The sequence below is a fragment of the Cupressus sempervirens genome, chromosome 7, assembly GCF_028749045.1.
Source record: "Cupressus sempervirens isolate cs-2001-9-10 chromosome 7, ASM2874904v1, whole genome shotgun sequence".
Classification (NCBI taxonomy): Eukaryota; Viridiplantae; Streptophyta; class Pinopsida; order Cupressales; family Cupressaceae; genus Cupressus; species Cupressus sempervirens.
This window is the reverse complement of record NC_143124.1, coordinates 86,812,533-86,831,005: the sequence shown is the minus strand read 5'-3', so window position 1 is coordinate 86,831,005 and position 18,473 is coordinate 86,812,533. Positions and strand designations below refer to the sequence as shown.

Here is an 18,473-nt window from a genome sequence, read left to right as displayed (position 1 = left end):
TAATATATAATAATATATTATGTTATTCTCATTATAATCTATAAATATAATTTATATTATTATTTTTACTAAATATAATAACGTAATATATATATATATATATATATATATATATATGAATCATTCTTATGGGTCAAATGGGGTCATAGGTCAACCTATGACCCCCTTTGACACATTACATCATGACATATGTCCTTACGGGTCATAGGACACTTAGGGACATATTAGAATTGTTCATATGGGTAAAAGGGGGTCATAGGTTGACCTATGATCCCATTCGACCCATTAAATGATGCCATATGTCACTAGGGCTCCTAAGACCCCTAGAGACATATTAGAATTGTTAATTTGGGTCAAAGGAGGTCATAGGTTGTCCTATGACCCCTTTTGACCCATTAAATGATGACATATGTCCCTAGGGGTCATAGGACCCCTAGGGACATATTAGAATTGTTCATATGGGTCAAGGGGGTCATAGGACGTATGACCCCCTTGGACCCATTACATGACAACATATGTCCCTAGGACCCTAAGGACATATGAGAATCATTCTTATGGGTCAAAGGGTGTCATAAGTTGATCTACGACCCCCTTCGACACATTACATGTCGACATATGTCCCTATGGGTCCTAGGACCCCTAGGGACATATTAGAATCATCCATATGGATCGAGGGGGTCATAGATTGACCTATGATCCCCTTCGACCCATTAAATGACAACATTTGTACCTAGGGGTCCTACGACCCCTAGGGACATATGAGAATCGTTCTTATAGGACAAAGGGGGTCATAGGTTGACCTATGACCCCTTTCGACGCATTACATGATGACATATGTCCCTAGGGGTCTTGGGACACCTAGGGAAATATTAAAATCATTCTTATGGTTCAAAGGTGGTCATAGGTTGACCTATGACCCACTTCAAACCATTACATGATGACATATGTCCCTAAGGGTCCTCGAAACCCTAGGAACATATTAGAATCGTTCTTATAGGTCTAAGGAGGTCATAGGTTGACCTATGACCCCCTTTGACCCATTACATGATGACATATGTCCCTAGGAGTCATACGACCCCTTAGGGACATATTAGAATGCTTCTTATGGGTCAAAGGGGGTGATAGGTTGACCTATGACCCCCTTCGACACATTACATGATGACATATGTCCAAAGGGGTCCTAGAACCCTTAGAGACATATTGGAATCATTCTTATGTGTCAAAGGGGGTCATAGGTTGACCTATGATCCCCTTCAACCCATTAAATGATGACATGTCCCTAGGGGTCCTAGGACCCCTAAGGACATATTAGAATCATTCATGTCAGTGAAAGGGCATCATAGGTTGACCTATCACCCCCTTCGACCCATTACATGATGACATATGTCCCTAGGGTTACTAGGACCCATAAGGACATATAAGAATCGTTCTTATAGGTCTAAGGGGGTCATAGGTTGACCTATGACCCCTTTCGACCCATTACATGATGACATATGTCCCTAAGGGGTCCTAAGAACCCTAGGGACATATTAGAATCGTTCTTATGGGTCAAAGGGGCCCATAGGGGTATCTATGATCCCCTTCGACCTATTAAATGATGACATATGTTCTTAGGGGTCCTAACACCCCTAGGTAGATATTAGAATCGTTCTTATGGGTCGAAGGGGGTCATAAATCAACCTATGAGCCACTTTGACCCATATGAACGATTCTAATATGTCCCTAGGGATCCTAGGACCCCTATGGACATATGTTGTCATGTAATGGGTTGGAGGGGGTCATAGGTCAAACTATGACCCCATTTGACCCATATGAACAATTCTAATATGTCCCTAGGGGTCCTTAGACACCTAGGGACATATTTCATCATGTAATCTGTCGAAGGGGCTCATAGGGGTCATAGTTCAACCTATGACCCCCTTGAACCCATTAGAATGATTCTAATATGTCTCTAGGGGTCCTAGGACCCCTAAGGACATATGTCATAATTTAAAGGGTCAAAGGGGGTCATAGGACAACCTATGACCTGCTTTGACCCATAAGAATGATTCTAATATGTCCCTAGGGGTCCTAGGACCGCTAGGCACATATGTCATCATTTAATGGGTTGAAGGGGGTCATAGGTCAACCTATGACAACCTTTGACCCATATGAAGCATTCTAATATGTCCCTAAGGGTCTTAGGACTCCTAGGGACATATGTCATCATGTAATGTGTCAAAGTGGGTTATAAGTCAACCTATGAGCCCCTTACACCCATAAGAACGATTCTAATATATCCCTAGGACATATGTCATCATGTAATGGGTCAAAGGGGGTCATAGGTCACCCTATTAGCCCCTTTGACCGATAAGAACTATTCTAATATGTCCCTAGGGGTTTTAGAACCCCTAGGGACATATGTCGTCATGTAATGTGTCCAAGGGGGTCATAGGTCAAGCTATGACCCCCTTTGACCCATAAGAATGATTCCAATAAGTCCCTAGGACCCCCTTTGACCCATATATATGATTCTAATATGTCCCTAGGGATCCTAGGACCCCTTGGGACATATGTCATCATGTAATGGGTCAAACGGGGTCATAGGTCAACCTATGACCCCTTTTAACCCATATGAATGATTCTAATATGTCCCGAGGGATCCTAGAACCCCTGGGAACATATGTTGTCATGTAATGTGTCGAAGATTCTAATATGTCCCTAAGGGTCCTAAGAACCCTAGGGATATATGTTGTCATTTAATGGGTTGAAGGGGGTCGTAGGTCAACCTATGACCCCTTTTGACCCATATGAAGCATTCTAATATCTCCCTAGGGGTCCTAGGACCCTAGGGACATATGTCGTCATGTAATGGGTCAGAGGGGGTTATAGGCCAACCTATGACCCCCTTTGATCCATAAGAATGATTGTAATATGTCCCTAGGGGTCCTAAGATCTCTAGCTATATATGTCATCATTTAATGGGTCGAAGGGGGTCATAGGTCAACCTATGACACCCGTTGACCCATATGAAGCATTCTAATATGTCCCTAGGTGTCCTAGGACCCCTAGGGACATATGTCATCATGTAATGTGTCGAAGTGGGTCATAAGTCAACCTATGACCTCCTTTGACCCATAAGAATGATTCTAATATGTCCTTATATGTCCTAGGACCCCTAGGGACATATGTCGTCATGTAATGGGTCAAAGGGGGTCATAGGTCAACTTATGACCCCCTTAGACCCATATGAATGAATCCAATATGTTCTTAGGGGTCCTAGGACCCCTATGGAAATATGTCATCATGTAATATGTCGAAGGGTGTCATAGGTTAACAAATGACCCCCTTTGAGCCATAAAAATGATTCTAATATGTTCCTAGGGGTCCTATGTCATCATTTAATAGGTCGAAAGAGGTCATAGATCAACCTATGACCCCCTTTAACCCATATGAAGCATTCTAATATGTCTCTAGGGGTCCTAAGACCCCTATGAACATATGTCATTACGTAATGGGTCGAAGGGGGTCATAGGTCACCCTATGAACCCTGTTGACCTATTAAAAGGATTCTAATATGTCCCTTTGGGTCTTAAGACCCCTAGGGACATATGTCGTCATGTAATGGGTCGAAGGGGATCATAGGTCAACTTATGACCCCCTTTGACTCATAAGAATGATTCTAATATATCCCTAGGGGTCCCAGGACCCCTAGGGATATATGTCATCATTTAATGGGTCGAAGGGGGTCATAAGTCAACCTATGACCCCCTTTGACCCATAAGAACGATTCTAATATGTTTCTAGGGGTCATAGGACACCTAGGGACATATGTCATCATTTTATGAGTCAAATGGGGTCATACGTCACCCTATAACCCTCTTTGACCCATAAGAACAATTCTAATATGTCCCTAGGGACATATATCATCATGTAATAGGTCGAAGGGGGTAATAGGTCAACCTATGACCCACTTTGACCTATAAGAATGATTCTAATATGTCCCTAGGGGTCTTAGGACCCCTAGGGATATATGTCGTCATTTAATGGGTCGGAGGGGGTCATAGGTCAACCTATGACACCCTTTGACCCATATGAAGCATTCTAATATGTCCCTAGGTGTCCTAGGACACCTATGGACATATGTCGTCATTTAATGGGTCGAAGGGGGTCATAGGTCAACCTATGAACCCTTTTGACCCATATGAAGCATTCTAATATGTCCGTAGGGGTCCTAAGATCCCTATGGACATATGTCGTCATGTAATGGTTCGAAGTGACCTATGACCCCCTTTGACCCATAAGAACAATTCTAATATGTCTTGTCATTTAATAGATAAAAGGGGGTCATAGGTCATCATATGACCCCGTTTGACTCATATCAAGCATTCTAATATGTCCCTAAGGGTCCTACGACCCCTAGGGACATATGTCATCATGTAATGTGTCGAAAGTGGTCATAGGTCAACCTATGACTCCTTTTGACCCATACGAATGATTCTAATATGTCCCTAAGGGTCCTAAGACCCCTAAGAACATATGTCATCGTTTAATAGGTCCAAGCAAATCATAGGTCAACCTATGACCCCCTTTGATCCATATAAACGATTCTAATATGTCCCTACGGGTCCTAGGACCCCTAGGGACATATATCGTCATATAATGCGTCGAAGGGGGTCATAGGTCAACCTATGACCACCTTAGACCCATATGAAAGATTCTAATATGTCCCTAGGGGTCCTAGGACCCCTAGGGACATATGTCATCATGTAATGGGTCATGAACAATTTTAAGACATTCCTAGGGGTCCTAGGACCCCTAGAGAAATATGTCATCATGTAATTGGTCAAAGGGGGTCATAGGTCAACCTATGACACATAAGAATGATTCTAATATGTCCCTAGGGCTCCTAGGACCCCTAGGGACATGTCATCATTTAATGGGTCGAAGGGGGTCATAGGTCAACCTCTGACCCCCTTTGACCCATATGAACGAATCTAATATGTTCCTAGTGGTCCTAGGACCCCTAGGGACATATGTCATCATGTAATATGTCGAAGTGGGTCAAAGGTTAACCTGTGACCCCCTTTGAGCCATAAAAATGATTCTAATATGTCCCTAGGGGTCCTAGGACCCCTAGGGAGATATGTCATCATTTGATTGGTTGAAGGGGGTCATATGTCAACCTATGACCCGTTTTGACCCATATGAAGCATTGTAATATGTCCCTAGGGGTCCTAGGACCCCTATGGACATATGTCGTCAAGTAATGGGTCAAAAGGGGTCATAGGGTCCCCAAGGGTTTTAGGACCCCTAGGGACATATTTCGTCATGTAATGGGTCAAAGGGGGTTATAGGTCAACCTATGACCCCCTTTGACCCATAAGAACGATTCTAATATGTCATTAGGGGTCCTAGAACCCCTAGAGACAAATGTCATCATTTAATGGGTTGAAGGGGGTCATAGGTCAACCTATGACCCCAGTTGATCCATAAGAACAATTCTAATATGTCCCTAGGGGTCCTAAGACCGGTAGGGACATATATCATCATTTAATGGGTCAAAGGGGGTCATTGGTAAACCTATGATCCCCTTTGACCCATATGACGATTCTAATATGTCCCGAGGGATCCTAGGACCCTTGGGGACATATGTCATCATGTATTGGGTTGAACAGGGTCATAGGTCAATCTATGACCCCCTTTAACCCATATGAATGATTCTAATATGTCCCTAGGGATCTTAGGACCTTTGGGGACATATATCATCATGTAATGGGTCAAAGATTCTAATATGTCCTTAGGTGTTCTAGGACCCCTAGGGATATATGTTGTCATTTAATGGTTCGAAGGGGGTCATAGGTCAACCTATGATCCCCTTTGACCCATATGAAACATTCTAATATGTCCCTAGGGTTCTTAGGACCCTTAGGGGCATATGTCGTCATGTAATGGGTCAAAGGGGGTTATAGGTCAACCTATGACCCCCTTTGACTCATAAGAACGATTGTAAGTCCCTAGGGTTCCTAGGACCCCTAGGGACATATGTCATCATGTAATGGGTCAAAGGGGCTTATAGGTCAACCTATGACCCCCTTTGACCCATAAGAACGATTGTAATATGTCCCTAGGGGTCCTAGGACCCCTAGCTATGTATGTTATCATTTAATGGGTAGAAGGGGGTCATAGGTCAACCTATGACACCATTTGACCCATATGAAGCATTCTAATACATCTCTATGTGTCTTAGGACCCCTAGAGACATATGTTGTCATGTAATGTGTCGAAGAGGGTCATAAGTCAATCTATGACCCCCTTTGACCCATTAAAACGATTCTAATATGTCCCTAGGGGTCCTAGGACCTCTAGGGACATATGTCATCATCTAATGGGTCAAAGGGGGTCATAGGTCACCCTATGAGCCCCTTTGACCAATAAGAATGATTCTAATATGTCCCTAGGGGTCCTAGGACCCCTAGAGACACATGTCATCATTTAATGGGTCAAAGGGGGTCATAGGTCAACCTATGACCCCCTTTGACCCATATGAAGCATTCTAATATGTCCCTAGGTGTCCTAGGACCCCTAGGGACATATGTCATCATGTAATGTGTCGAAGGGGGTCATAGTTCACCCTATGACCCCCTTCAAACCATATGAAAGATTCTAATATGTCCCTAGGGGTCTTAGGACTCTTAGGGACATATGTCATTGTGGAATGTGTCGAAGGGGGTCATATGTCACCCTATGATCCCTTTCGACCCATATGAATGATTCTAATATGTCCCTATAGGTCTTAGGACCCCTAAGGACATATGTCATCGTAGAATGTGTCGAAGGTGGTCATTGGTCACCCTATGATCCCCTTCGACCCATATGAATGATTCTAATATGTCCCTAAGTGTCCTAGGACCCCTAGGGACAAATGTCATCTTGTAATATGTTGAAAGGGTTCATAGGTCATCCTATGGCCCCCTTCGACCCATATAAACTATTCTAATATGTCCCTAGGGGTCCTAGGATCCCTTAGGGACATATGTCATCATGGAATGTGTCGAAAGGGGTCATAGGTCATCCTGTGAGCCCTTTTGACCCATATAAATGACTCCACTAGAAATAATATAGTAAAAATAATAATAATATTGTATAACAATCATATATATATATAATTTATAGATTATAATAATAATAACATAATATATTATATATTATAATTTACATATGATAATAATAATAATAATATATTATAGATTATAATTTATATATGATAATAATAATAATATGTATTAATAACATATATATAATATATTACATTATTATATTTAATAAAAATATAGTAAAAATAATAATAATATATTATAATAATATATATTATATTTATAGATAATAATAATAATAATAAAATAATATATTATTATATATTAATAGATTATATATTATATCTTTACATTATGTTATATATATATATATAAAATATTATATTATATTATTATATAATATATAGATTATATATTATTTTATATATAATAGTTATGTTATTATATTATATATTATATCTTTACATATTTCATAACTCAAATTAGTTATATCACTTAGAAATTTGATTTTCCCTCTAATTTTTGTGCCTTTTCCCTCCAATTTTTATGCCGCCAATATCGGATATCAGATCTCATATCAGATATTCGATATGAGATCCGATATCCGATCTCAAATCGGATATCCGATAAGGATTGGGCCTTACTTTCTAGGTTTGGTACCTAGATAGGTGAAAAAAAGTCAGAGCGGATTTTGAAGCGCTTTTAGATGTGTTCAAACTCTATTTTTTTCACATTGCCACTTTTTGGCACACCATGATCCTGCACATACCCACTCCGTATGTTGATATGAGATTTGGAGTTGATTCATAGGATATGGATGGTAATACTCTAGAGACTAGTAACTTTGAGGATACTCCTTTAGATAGTGCATCAGAGGAGGTTTGTAGGAGACAGTCTAGCTAGTGCCATCATGTGTCTAATCAGTTGAGAGTTAGTGAGCGAGACATTGCTATCACTTGCCAGCATTTCGATGCTACTCGTCCGTTGTTAGTAGTTTATGGATGGGGTTCTCTTGCTAGTGATGAGCAGGAAGGCAGTTATCTTTCCTTGACAGAGATCCACTCTTTATGAGAGGCTATTCAGATTTTGAGACAGAATTATATGCAGTTGGTAGCTGACAGAGATTATCTTATGGAGTGGGGGAGTACAACATATGACACATTATTGGCCAAGGAAGATGAGGTGAGTGAGCTTACTCAGCAACTCGAGGTGACTTCTAAGATTCTTGAGAGTACACAGTTGGCTTTCAAGGAGTCGTAGTTTCATTTGACTAAGGTGACCATGGAGTTGGAGCGACTGTAATCTTTACTAGATTTTGTATAGTCACAAGCTGTGGTGTTTAGTGATTTGAGGATGTCCATGGTCAAGATTGTCAGAGACAGTGGAGATGGGGATGCATCCATCCTTGATACTAACATTGGCATATCGGGTTCATTCCCACTAGAGTCAGGTTCAGTTGAGTTGGGTGCTGCAGCAAATTGTTGTGGTATGCTTGACATGGTGGTGGCCTCTAGTACTAATGGCACAGAGACTAGAGATGTTGTATCAAAGATCATGTGTGATGTTGGTGAGCCGACAGTTGGCATGGTTCCTGCTAGTAATATTACTCCCTTGGAAATGTCTTCGGAGGTAGTAGTCAATTCCAACTTGGTTACTGATCAATTGCAGTTAGTTTCATCTGGATTGCAGTCTGAGCCACCGATTGAGATTGGTGCATTCTATCGGCACTACACTGTGAGGTATGCTCATCAATTTACCTTTGATGACCATGTTGATGAGATGATGATACAGAGATGTACTTTGGTTCATAGTGCTTGTCATTAGTTATGGGATGGTTTGATGCTTCGGGATGAGAGTTGTGATGAGCATGACATGGCGATAGGTTCTGCAGTTGACAGCTTGATAATACATGACTTAGAGCAGGAGTTTGGGAGTGATGCTTCAGCAGTTGTTGTTATTGATTCTACTCCTTTGGCTATGACATCTCCTAAATTAGCTGGTGGTTAGTCACACTGGGCTGTATCACTTGTTCATGGCAAATTTGGTTTGGGTTCCATTTCTTGCTATTTATCTTGTAATGTCTTTTCATCATTAGCAGTGCATGGGAGTTATGGTTATGAGACAGTGGCCGGTGATTTGCAGAGTTGTGTTGACTGCAAGAGTTGTACAATGTGTGGATTCTCCATACTTGGTACAGTTTCATTCAGGAGCGTCCACCATTGTTGCAGAGTTGGATTGTACATTCCATATAGGCCAGCGGGATGCGTTGATGGTATTTACTGTGTTGGCAGTTTGATTTGTCCACTTTACTTGGGTTCTAATGCTCTAAGAGTTTGTGTCTCGTGGGTTTTTGACTGTGGTAGTGGTGATTTTGGAGTTTGGTTGAGCTGTAATTGTCAGTTTGGTTATGGATTCCTCTTGGTTATATTGCAGAGGATATTGCAGGAGCCTATGTTAATTGATAGTAGTATAGTTCATCACTACATTTGGGATCTAGGTGGATTGACTGGTTTATTATTCAGCCATTGCTTGAGGACAAGCAATATTTGGGAGGGGAGGACTTGTCATGTCCCTTTTCAAATAATTAAAAATAATAATTTTTGCCAAGGCAAGCGGGCTGAAGAAGGTGAAGTTTTAGAAAAAGGGGGTTAATCTTTGAAAACCGTTGGACTAATAAATGAAAATTATTATTAAAATATGTTTTATTAACCCCTCTTGGACATGAGTTAGGGTTATGCCCTCTTTTGAGGGGTTTGGAGGCATTTTGGGCTGATTCCAAAACTTGATTTTCGCTTATTGCTTTGTTGTTCTTCAGAGGCTGCCAAACCTATGGAGAAGGAGACCCAAGGATAGGATTTTGTAGGTTTTCAAGAAGGCTAAGGATGGGAGTTTGAAGCCATTCCATGTGCAAGCTCATGCAGAGTTTGCCCTTGTGCTAAACAGTGCAAATTTGTGAGTTTTAGGGTGTGTTTTTTGTGAGAGTTTGGTGATTTCAGTTGAGTATTTCGTATCAATTTGGGTTGTTGCTGTATTTCAGACTTTAAGATGTTAAATAAAAGCTGAATATATGTATTGGGATGTGGTTAAACTTCTGAGATAGATTATTAGTGTTTTTGTGGTGTTTCCAGGCATTTTTGTGTTAATTTCGGGAGTCTGATGAGCATGGTTTTTGTCCTATGTTTGGGCGATTTGTGTAAATGCTATATAGATCTAGAAATGTCATTTTGTAGGCTGTTATGTTGCTGAAATTTCTGTAAAAAAGTCCATTTTCAGATTTATTAATAATATGTGAAGTTGTGAAGTTTTTGGCACTATTTCGGACATACCCGATTTGGGGTTTATTGAGAAATTGGTGGATCTTTGTAATATTGGTTGTTTGATTTTGAAAATCTGATTAGAGGCTTGAAATATCATATAAAACTAGAAAAGGGACATTTCAATAGCTTTGTCAAGTCCTTGATCTTTGCTCATGTTGTTAAACTTTCTCTTGAGAACCAAAAAGCTCTAATACCAATTGTTGGATATATTTAAGACTATGCTAAGTTATTGAGAGGGGAAGGTTGAATCAGTAACTTCTAAACCTTTAATAATTTAATCCAATAATTCAATTATCTTATAAGAAGTTGCATGCATGAGAAACTAAAAACATAGAACTTTGACACGAAGATTTGGTGACTCAGAAACCTTCCAATAGAAAGTAAAACTAGGGTGGGGATGATACCCACAAACTTTAATATTGCAACATAAAGTTGGCCTATTAAGGCTTACATTGATCATTTCTGATGATCTGTTCTATTAGGAGCAAATAGGACTACTAGGTCCACCTTGTGAGACCTTTTTGCATACAATGAAGTATGCACTCAGTAAAGAAATTTATGAAGAGACTGTTAGGTCTACCTTGTTAGAGGATTTTGACTGGTTCACCTATTAGGATTAAATAGTAGATCTCTGATCTGTATCTGAATTTGTTGAATGAGATTCCCTTTGAGTATTGATCACCTTTTTGTGATAGATAAGACTTTGCTACACCTTATGCTAATATGGCCTTTACAATTCCTTCTTCTTCTAATGTATTACTTGCACATTCACTTTCACATTCATACACTCCTTCATATATTTCATTTCTTTGATATGATGCAATACATTACATATATATACTAATCCAAATTACATAATTACAAAGTCAGCCGTTATACAAGTTAACACACATATTACAAAGTTGACCCACATGAAGACACTCGGGTTCTGAAGACTGACTCTGTGATGTTCTTAAACATGGCATCCACTATCATTGCTTGGCATCGTCACGCACTCGGTAGATGTAGAAGCTCGGTCCATAATGATCACTTTCAAGGTAGTGTTGAAATCGGTCTACACTGATGACTTAGTAGATATTGTGCAACTCGGCATCACTTTTTTATCATGACTTAACTCGGTAAACACTAGCTTCTTCACATGAACTGTGAACTTGGTAAACATTGATAAACTCAGCATACACTGAAATGCACAATTTATACTGCTAGACTTCATACTGACTATATCTGCTTGGTAACCACTGATATGCTTGGAAAACACTATAAAATGTATAGTGAGCTCAGGTAGCCATACAAAATTTGAATAAGTGTGTGTCACTAATAACAAACTTGAATGATATGTCAACACTTACATCAAAGCCCACCACACTATAGGCATGAACTTTGGCGTTTGCATCCTTGGTTACAATCTTTGTAGTTTATGTCTTTGGTCTTCCAAATCTGAGGAAGGAACATGCTTAAGCTAAAAGAGAGGACTCTGTAAATATTTTATTGCCACAAATTTCAAATTTAATAGGGAAGTATACATTAATAACAAAGAAATATCTAGTATTAGTGTGTCAAAAAGAGAATTTCTAAGTGGGAATATCTTGAAGTACACCAATGGGTATTGCAATCACCTATAAATGGTTGTCTAGACTATTAGCCCCCTTCTCAACATTTTGGCTAAAATATTTAATCATTTACCCAGACCAAATTGCTAAAAATCAATTAATTTGATTATAATCTATAGTTTGACTACACTATCCTAGGTTCATTATTTCATTAAAATAACATGTCCCTTTTTAATTTTATAAAATACCTCATTCTCCTAACCCACTCAATGTGCACACATAAAGCATTATTTCTATTTTTCAAATTAAACGAAAAGACTCTTTTTGTCTTATATGCAAAGTCAACTCTTTGTTTATTGGTTGACTTGTGTGTGCACATGGATCAATCTCATTTTCAAACTCCACCCTTGATCATCCATCATTTGATCTTGATTTCCACTGTACATAAATCTTTAAATGAGAGAGAGCTTTCCCCCTCAAAGGATCCACACTCTTGAGTATTATTATGCTACAGGTTTACCATTTGAATATTTGAAGAGCTTTGTGGAGAACTTCTACTTCTTGTTTACTTGCTATCATCCATCGAATTTTAGTGTAGTTGCATGTAGATTAGCTTCTCTTTTGCAACAACCTAATATCACATAGCATAACTAGGCTAGTTTTGTAACACATCTCATTTGTTTAATCTATTTGCATTTGTTCATTCCATTCTAGCGTAGATTCATGCTTGCATTACATATTTGAGGAATCCCTTTGTGGACACTTGCACTCTTGCATCTTGTCTCAAAGAACCTCCTATCATATGGTTTACTAGCAAGAAGAGTATCTCTAAGGCTCAGCTAAGAGCCTTCTTATGCTTGAAACATACTCTCTTGCACTCTGTGGATAGGGAGCTCTAAGCTGGCATCCAAGTATTCCAAACTCATGGAATCACTTGGATAGAAGGGTTTAGAGTGTGACACTTTCTTACTGTATAGGTACGAGAAAAGCCTTTAGGACTACAATTTAGTCTCATCACATGCAATACATACCTTGAGAATAGAGGTGCCAATCCCCTTAAAAGATGCCAACAAGAATAACACCACCTTGCCCTTTGCTGACAACAAGGCCTTTACTATCGACACTAGCTAACCATGATAGTATCATATTCCTCCATATAATCACAATTACTATAAGAAGTTATTATCATAATGACTAACCACCATTTCACTTCCTATAATTTATGATGAATAACCAACTTTCCAAGATTTCAAGATAATCTTATAATAACATCATAATGATTAGCTAACATGTTCTTCTTCATATGAAATTATAATGATTAATCACCTTGCCATTTCACATGGTCATGACTCAGCTAATTTTAACAGTTAGCTTACTTCATATGTATATTTTTAAATGGAGCAAAAAAAAGAAAGAATGCAACATATTTTTCAAAGATCAATGCCAATTAATGTGCCCAAAGTCTTCTCCAAACACCATTCAGACCAATACTTCAATGGTAAATTTGGGAACCTCACCCATATAGGAGTCTCATAAGGATGAAACTTCACGGGATCAAAGTTGTGATTTTAGGGCATCATGCATAGAGGTTTTTTTTCAAAGAACCAAATTTTTGTGCAGGTGCTTCATTTCTTACTCTCATCATTGGCGAAGACCACCATAAAGAATTGGTTTGACAAGAATTTCATAATGACTTCAATCTTTGAATTTTGAGTGATCCACCACTCATTTACCACTATTCTAGAAGGCCTAATATTGGTGAAGCAACAAATGAAATTGAGATTGCTAAGGATTTCAATCTCTTCAACCTCCTTGGTGACATCAATATCGATATGTTCTACATTTGACCATAGAGGGATCTTGGGATGGGATTAGGTGAACGATGACTATGCCCCTTAGGTTTCCTTCCCAAAAAATGATGATTAGGGATTAGCTCCAGCCCATGAGAGTCTGACAAACCAAGGGGATGCCTGGAAGATGCTCTATCCAAGGGAGAGGGCAAGCATTTATCCACACATTTTTCGCCTTCGAACACCCATTGAGCTACTTGATCCGATCAAGGATGAGTAGGATCCAAAACAGTCGTAGTTGCGTGAATTGCACTTTTCTTCACTGCCTAAGTGTGGATGGTGTCTTATGGGAATGCTTCCTCCACTTCACGAGCCCAGGAGCTAGTGCCAGAGTCCTTGACTTTTTGTCTTCCTTCATCCCCTCCATTTGCTACCTCATACATTGTTGTTCTATGCACCTCTTTTCTCTGCTCACTCTTATGTGTCTCTGCACTTTGCTTCCCACTGGTGTATTTTAAAATTGCATATGTTGTGACACAAGAAGAGATTTGAATAGCTATGGCCAGAGGTACTCCTAACTAATCCAACCACCTTGCTGAGTAACACAACATAAGCAAACAACACAGAGAACAACACCAAGGAGAGGGAGAAAGGAAACACTTTATTGATTCATCCAATCATTAGCATACATGCCGAACTATAAGGCCTTCTGGGTTATGACCAAATATAAAAAATATTACTTCAAATCCATGATCCAATTGATATTTAAAATAACTAATATATTAGCAAAAAAATAACATTTAAAATATTTAAAATAACTATTATATTAGCAAAACTTTAACGTTTAAAATTAAATCAAATTTTTATCCATTTATTATACAATCGTAATTTCTCAAAAGAAATTATAATATTTTTTAATAAAGTAAAAAACTTATTCATTCGTCAATTTAAATATTGAAAAATAATATTGCCTCTTAAATTAATATTAAAGGATAACATTAAGAAACATTATATAAAATCTTAAATTTACTTTAAAAAGCTTAATACTTGCTAGAATTTACTTTTAAAATTATTTTTAAGTTTTAAATGTAAAAAACGAAAAATTATTAGTAGTTGGGTAAATTATTTTATGGACAATGCATTTAAAATTAAAATAGAAGTAAAAAAACTATACTTACAGTCGAAAAAGAATAGTGTACTCTCTGCAGCGCACCCACATCAGGGCAGGGTAGAAATAAATAAATATTTAAAAAAAATAACGACGCATGGAAAATTAGAAATTTAAAATAAATAAATATTTAAAAAATAAAACATTTTAACATTATAGTTTTAGTTTTTTTATTCTTTAAATTAATAGGTTGCAGAGCAACTGAAAACACAAGTGACCAAGATTGCTAATCGAAGTTTTATCTTTGATATATCTTGATTCTCAAAATGAATCTTCCAAAATTAAGGGGTAATTTTGGATCCGTAGTATCTTGTGGTTTAAGAGATCTAGGGATAGAAGAATAACAAAGATGACATTTATTTCTAACATTTGCAACAATCCATCCATCTTGACCCTTGCTTGTTGTAAGGACTGGTTTATCATAGTTTGTTTTAAAAAAAGAAACCTTTTCCTACAGCCTCAGTTTGTTAGGTGGATGCTTACTTGTAACCATTTGGGAAGGTGCATAGTTTTTATTTGAGCAGATCGACCATCTTCATCCGTTGATTGGAGAATGGAGAAGCGATTTGAAATTTTTAGGGTGCCTTGTTTTGCATACTTTGTCTTGAAGAAATAGGATTTTTGTAAATTTTGTATTGGCTTAGTTTTTTGAAAGAAAGCATATTTTGTAGTAATTCCATTATTTGCTTTAAACACTGTGCTTACTGAGTTCGCCATTTTAATTTGTATTTACCACTCTTTCTGAATGAAGATCAGAGCCATATTACTATTGAAAGGTTCAAGTAAATATTCAACTTAAATAGAGGGCTCTGAATGGGAAAGTAAATTGGAATATTGGAGTAATATCTAGTAGTATTAAGGTGGTATTGAGTGGCCTCGAGAAGTTAGAAATTAATCATAAAAGTTTTCTGTCAAAGATTTTCACTATTGTAATTCGCTATTCCAGCCTTTAAAGCTATCGAAATCGATGCCAAAAAAATTCTTATCGAAGCTAATGAAAACGGTAAGAGAAATCTAGAAAAGTTTCGCTTTACATGCAGCTTTATTTGTGAAATAACAGAATCTAATCATTGTCAAAAGATATCATTCATGCATCTTAAATAATTGAACTGAAAGTAATCCTAGAAATGAAGTTCTAAATCTTTCCATGCAGATCTCTCCTCATCAGCATCAATTATCTAAAAGTAGCAGAGATTTACAGAAAGTATCAGTGAGTGGCGATCCTATTCAACTTAGAGAGCTAATTATCTGGAGGTGTCCTGAGCTTGAGGAGCTGCCAAGTCTCTCCAGACTAAGCTGCATGGAGAAAATTGAGATTAATTATTGTGAGAAGCTAAAGACCATAACTCTGCCAACAACACTCACCAGTCTGTCTATAACAAGTTGCAGAGATTTGCAAAGAGTGTCTGGAAATGGTGATCTTGTTAAACTTGGAGAGCTAATTATCAGTGATTGTCCTGAGCTTGAGGAGCTGTCAAGTCTCTCCAGACTAAGCTGCATGGAGAAAATCAAGATTGAAGATTGTAAGAAGCTAAAGACCATAACTCTGCCAACAACACTCACCAGTCTGTCTATAACACGTTGCAGAGATTTGCATAGAGTGTCTGGAAATGGTCATCTTGTTAAACTTGGAGAGCTAACTATCAGTGATTTTCCTGAGCTTGAGGAGCTGCCAAGTCTCAAAATCGAGATTAAATATTGTGAGAAGCTAAAGACCATAACTCTGCCAACAACACTCACCAGTCTGTCTATAACAAGTTGCAGAAATTTGCAAAGAGTGTCTGGAAATGGTGATCTTGTTAAACTTGGAGAGCTAATTATCTGGTTGTGTCCTGAGCTTGAGGAGCTGTCAAGTCTCTCCAGACTAAGCTGCATGGAGAAAATCAAGATTGAAGATTGTAAGAAGCTAAAGACCATAACTCTGCCAACAACACTCACCAGTCTTTCTATAACACGTTGCAGAGATTTGCAAAGAGTGTCTGGAAATGGTGATCTTGTTAAACTTGGAGAGTTAATTATCTGGTTGTGTCCTGAGCTTGAGGAGCTGTCAAATCTCTCCAGACTAAGCTGCATGGAGAAAATCAAGATTGAAGATTGTAAGAAGCTAAAGACCATAACTCTGCCAACAACACTCACCAGTCTGTCTATAACACGTTGCAGAGATTTGCAAAGAGTTTCTGGAAATGGTGATCTTGTTAAACTTGGAGAGCTAATTATCTGGTTGTGTCCTGAGCTTGAGGAGCTGCCAAGTCTCTCCAGACTAAGCTGCATGGAGAAAATCAAGATTGAAGATTGTAAGAAGCTAAAGACCATAACTCTGCCAACAACACTCACCAGTCTGTCTATAACACGTTGCAGAGATTTGCAAAGAGTGTCTGGAAATGGTGATCTTGTTAAACTTAGACAACTATTTATCAGTGAGTGTCCTGAGCTTGAGGGCCTGCCAAGTCTCTCCGGACTTAAGAAAATATATAAGAAAATATCAGGTATTGAAGAGCTGCCTGCATTACAATGGATGGGACTTGGTCAGTGCAGCAATGCATTCATACGTAATTGCATTCATAATTTGAAGGTAATGATATCAATACTTTTAAGACAATCATATATGTATGATAAGCGTTCTTTTACTTCGTTTCTGATCTTCATCTCTATTTCTGAATTTGTTTTTATAGTATAGTCATATTTTCGATTTTTTTTTCCAATCTGTAATTGGGAAGAAATACTCGGCACGAACTGAGAATATTTTCTTCTCCATTTCAGAGTGTGCCGTCACACGGAATGATGATGATTGGAAGAGCAGTGGGCGGAGCGGAGTCATGTTTCAACAAAGATCTGTTTTGTGATTGTATTGGCGTCCATGAAATCATTGAAAATAGTGGTTGTGGAACTTCTGCCATACTTTATTCTAATACTGAAGCAGTAGTTGTATGCTACTTGGTTACCGTTGACAGCTCTACTTTAGCGGAGGATATAAACATACGTCCACTGTTTAGCGACTTCTGTAGCATTAAGATGCGTCAAGGAGAATGGATAATTACGATATTTTCATCTGGTTCTTCAGAATACTATTTTTTAGAGGGAGTTTATGAATTGGACTATTTTTTTCGATTTGAGTTAACCAAGTATGGGATAATCAAGAAGAGTCTTCACATAAAGGTGAAGAACGGTGAAGAACGGAAAGTTATGGGTGTGTATCATACAATTGTTGATAAATTACATCAAGGGGATTGAGATATAGGCATCAAAGACGGAGGGTAGAAAAAGCGTGTAAGTTATATTATTTATTAAATGACTCTTCTTTTATGTTATTTTATTTAAGAAGGATAAAAGATGTCATCTTTCTTTATAGAGTTTGAGTTGTCTTTTAATTTTTTGAGAGAGTATAGTTTATTTATTTTTAAGATGAATTTTATTTTATATTAATAAATATAAAAGTTTAAGTTTTTGTTTTATCATATTTATTTTTATTTTGTAGTCTAAGCTTCGAAATTCTTTTACCTAATGAGAAGTTTTTTTAAACTTTTTAATTAATTTAATAGTTCTTTTTAATTAATAGACAAATAGACAAATGA

At 38.0% G+C, this 18,473-nt stretch overlaps 1 protein-coding gene across 1 annotated transcript in view; it reads left to right on the top strand.

Annotated features, from left to right (window-relative positions):
- LOC149545624 (disease resistance protein Roq1-like) overlaps positions 1–18,243 on the top strand; it is a 34,892-nt gene extending 16,649 nt beyond the window's left edge. The window contains exons 4-5 of the mRNA XM_089790743.1: positions 16,055–17,473; positions 17,662–18,243. Coding sequence (XP_089646869.1) covers positions 16,055–17,473; positions 17,662–18,132 — 1,890 coding nt within the window. The 3' untranslated portion in view covers positions 18,133–18,243. The remainder of the gene's footprint in view (positions 1–16,054; positions 17,474–17,661) is intronic.
- The last annotated feature ends 230 nt before the right edge of the window (positions 18,244–18,473 follow it).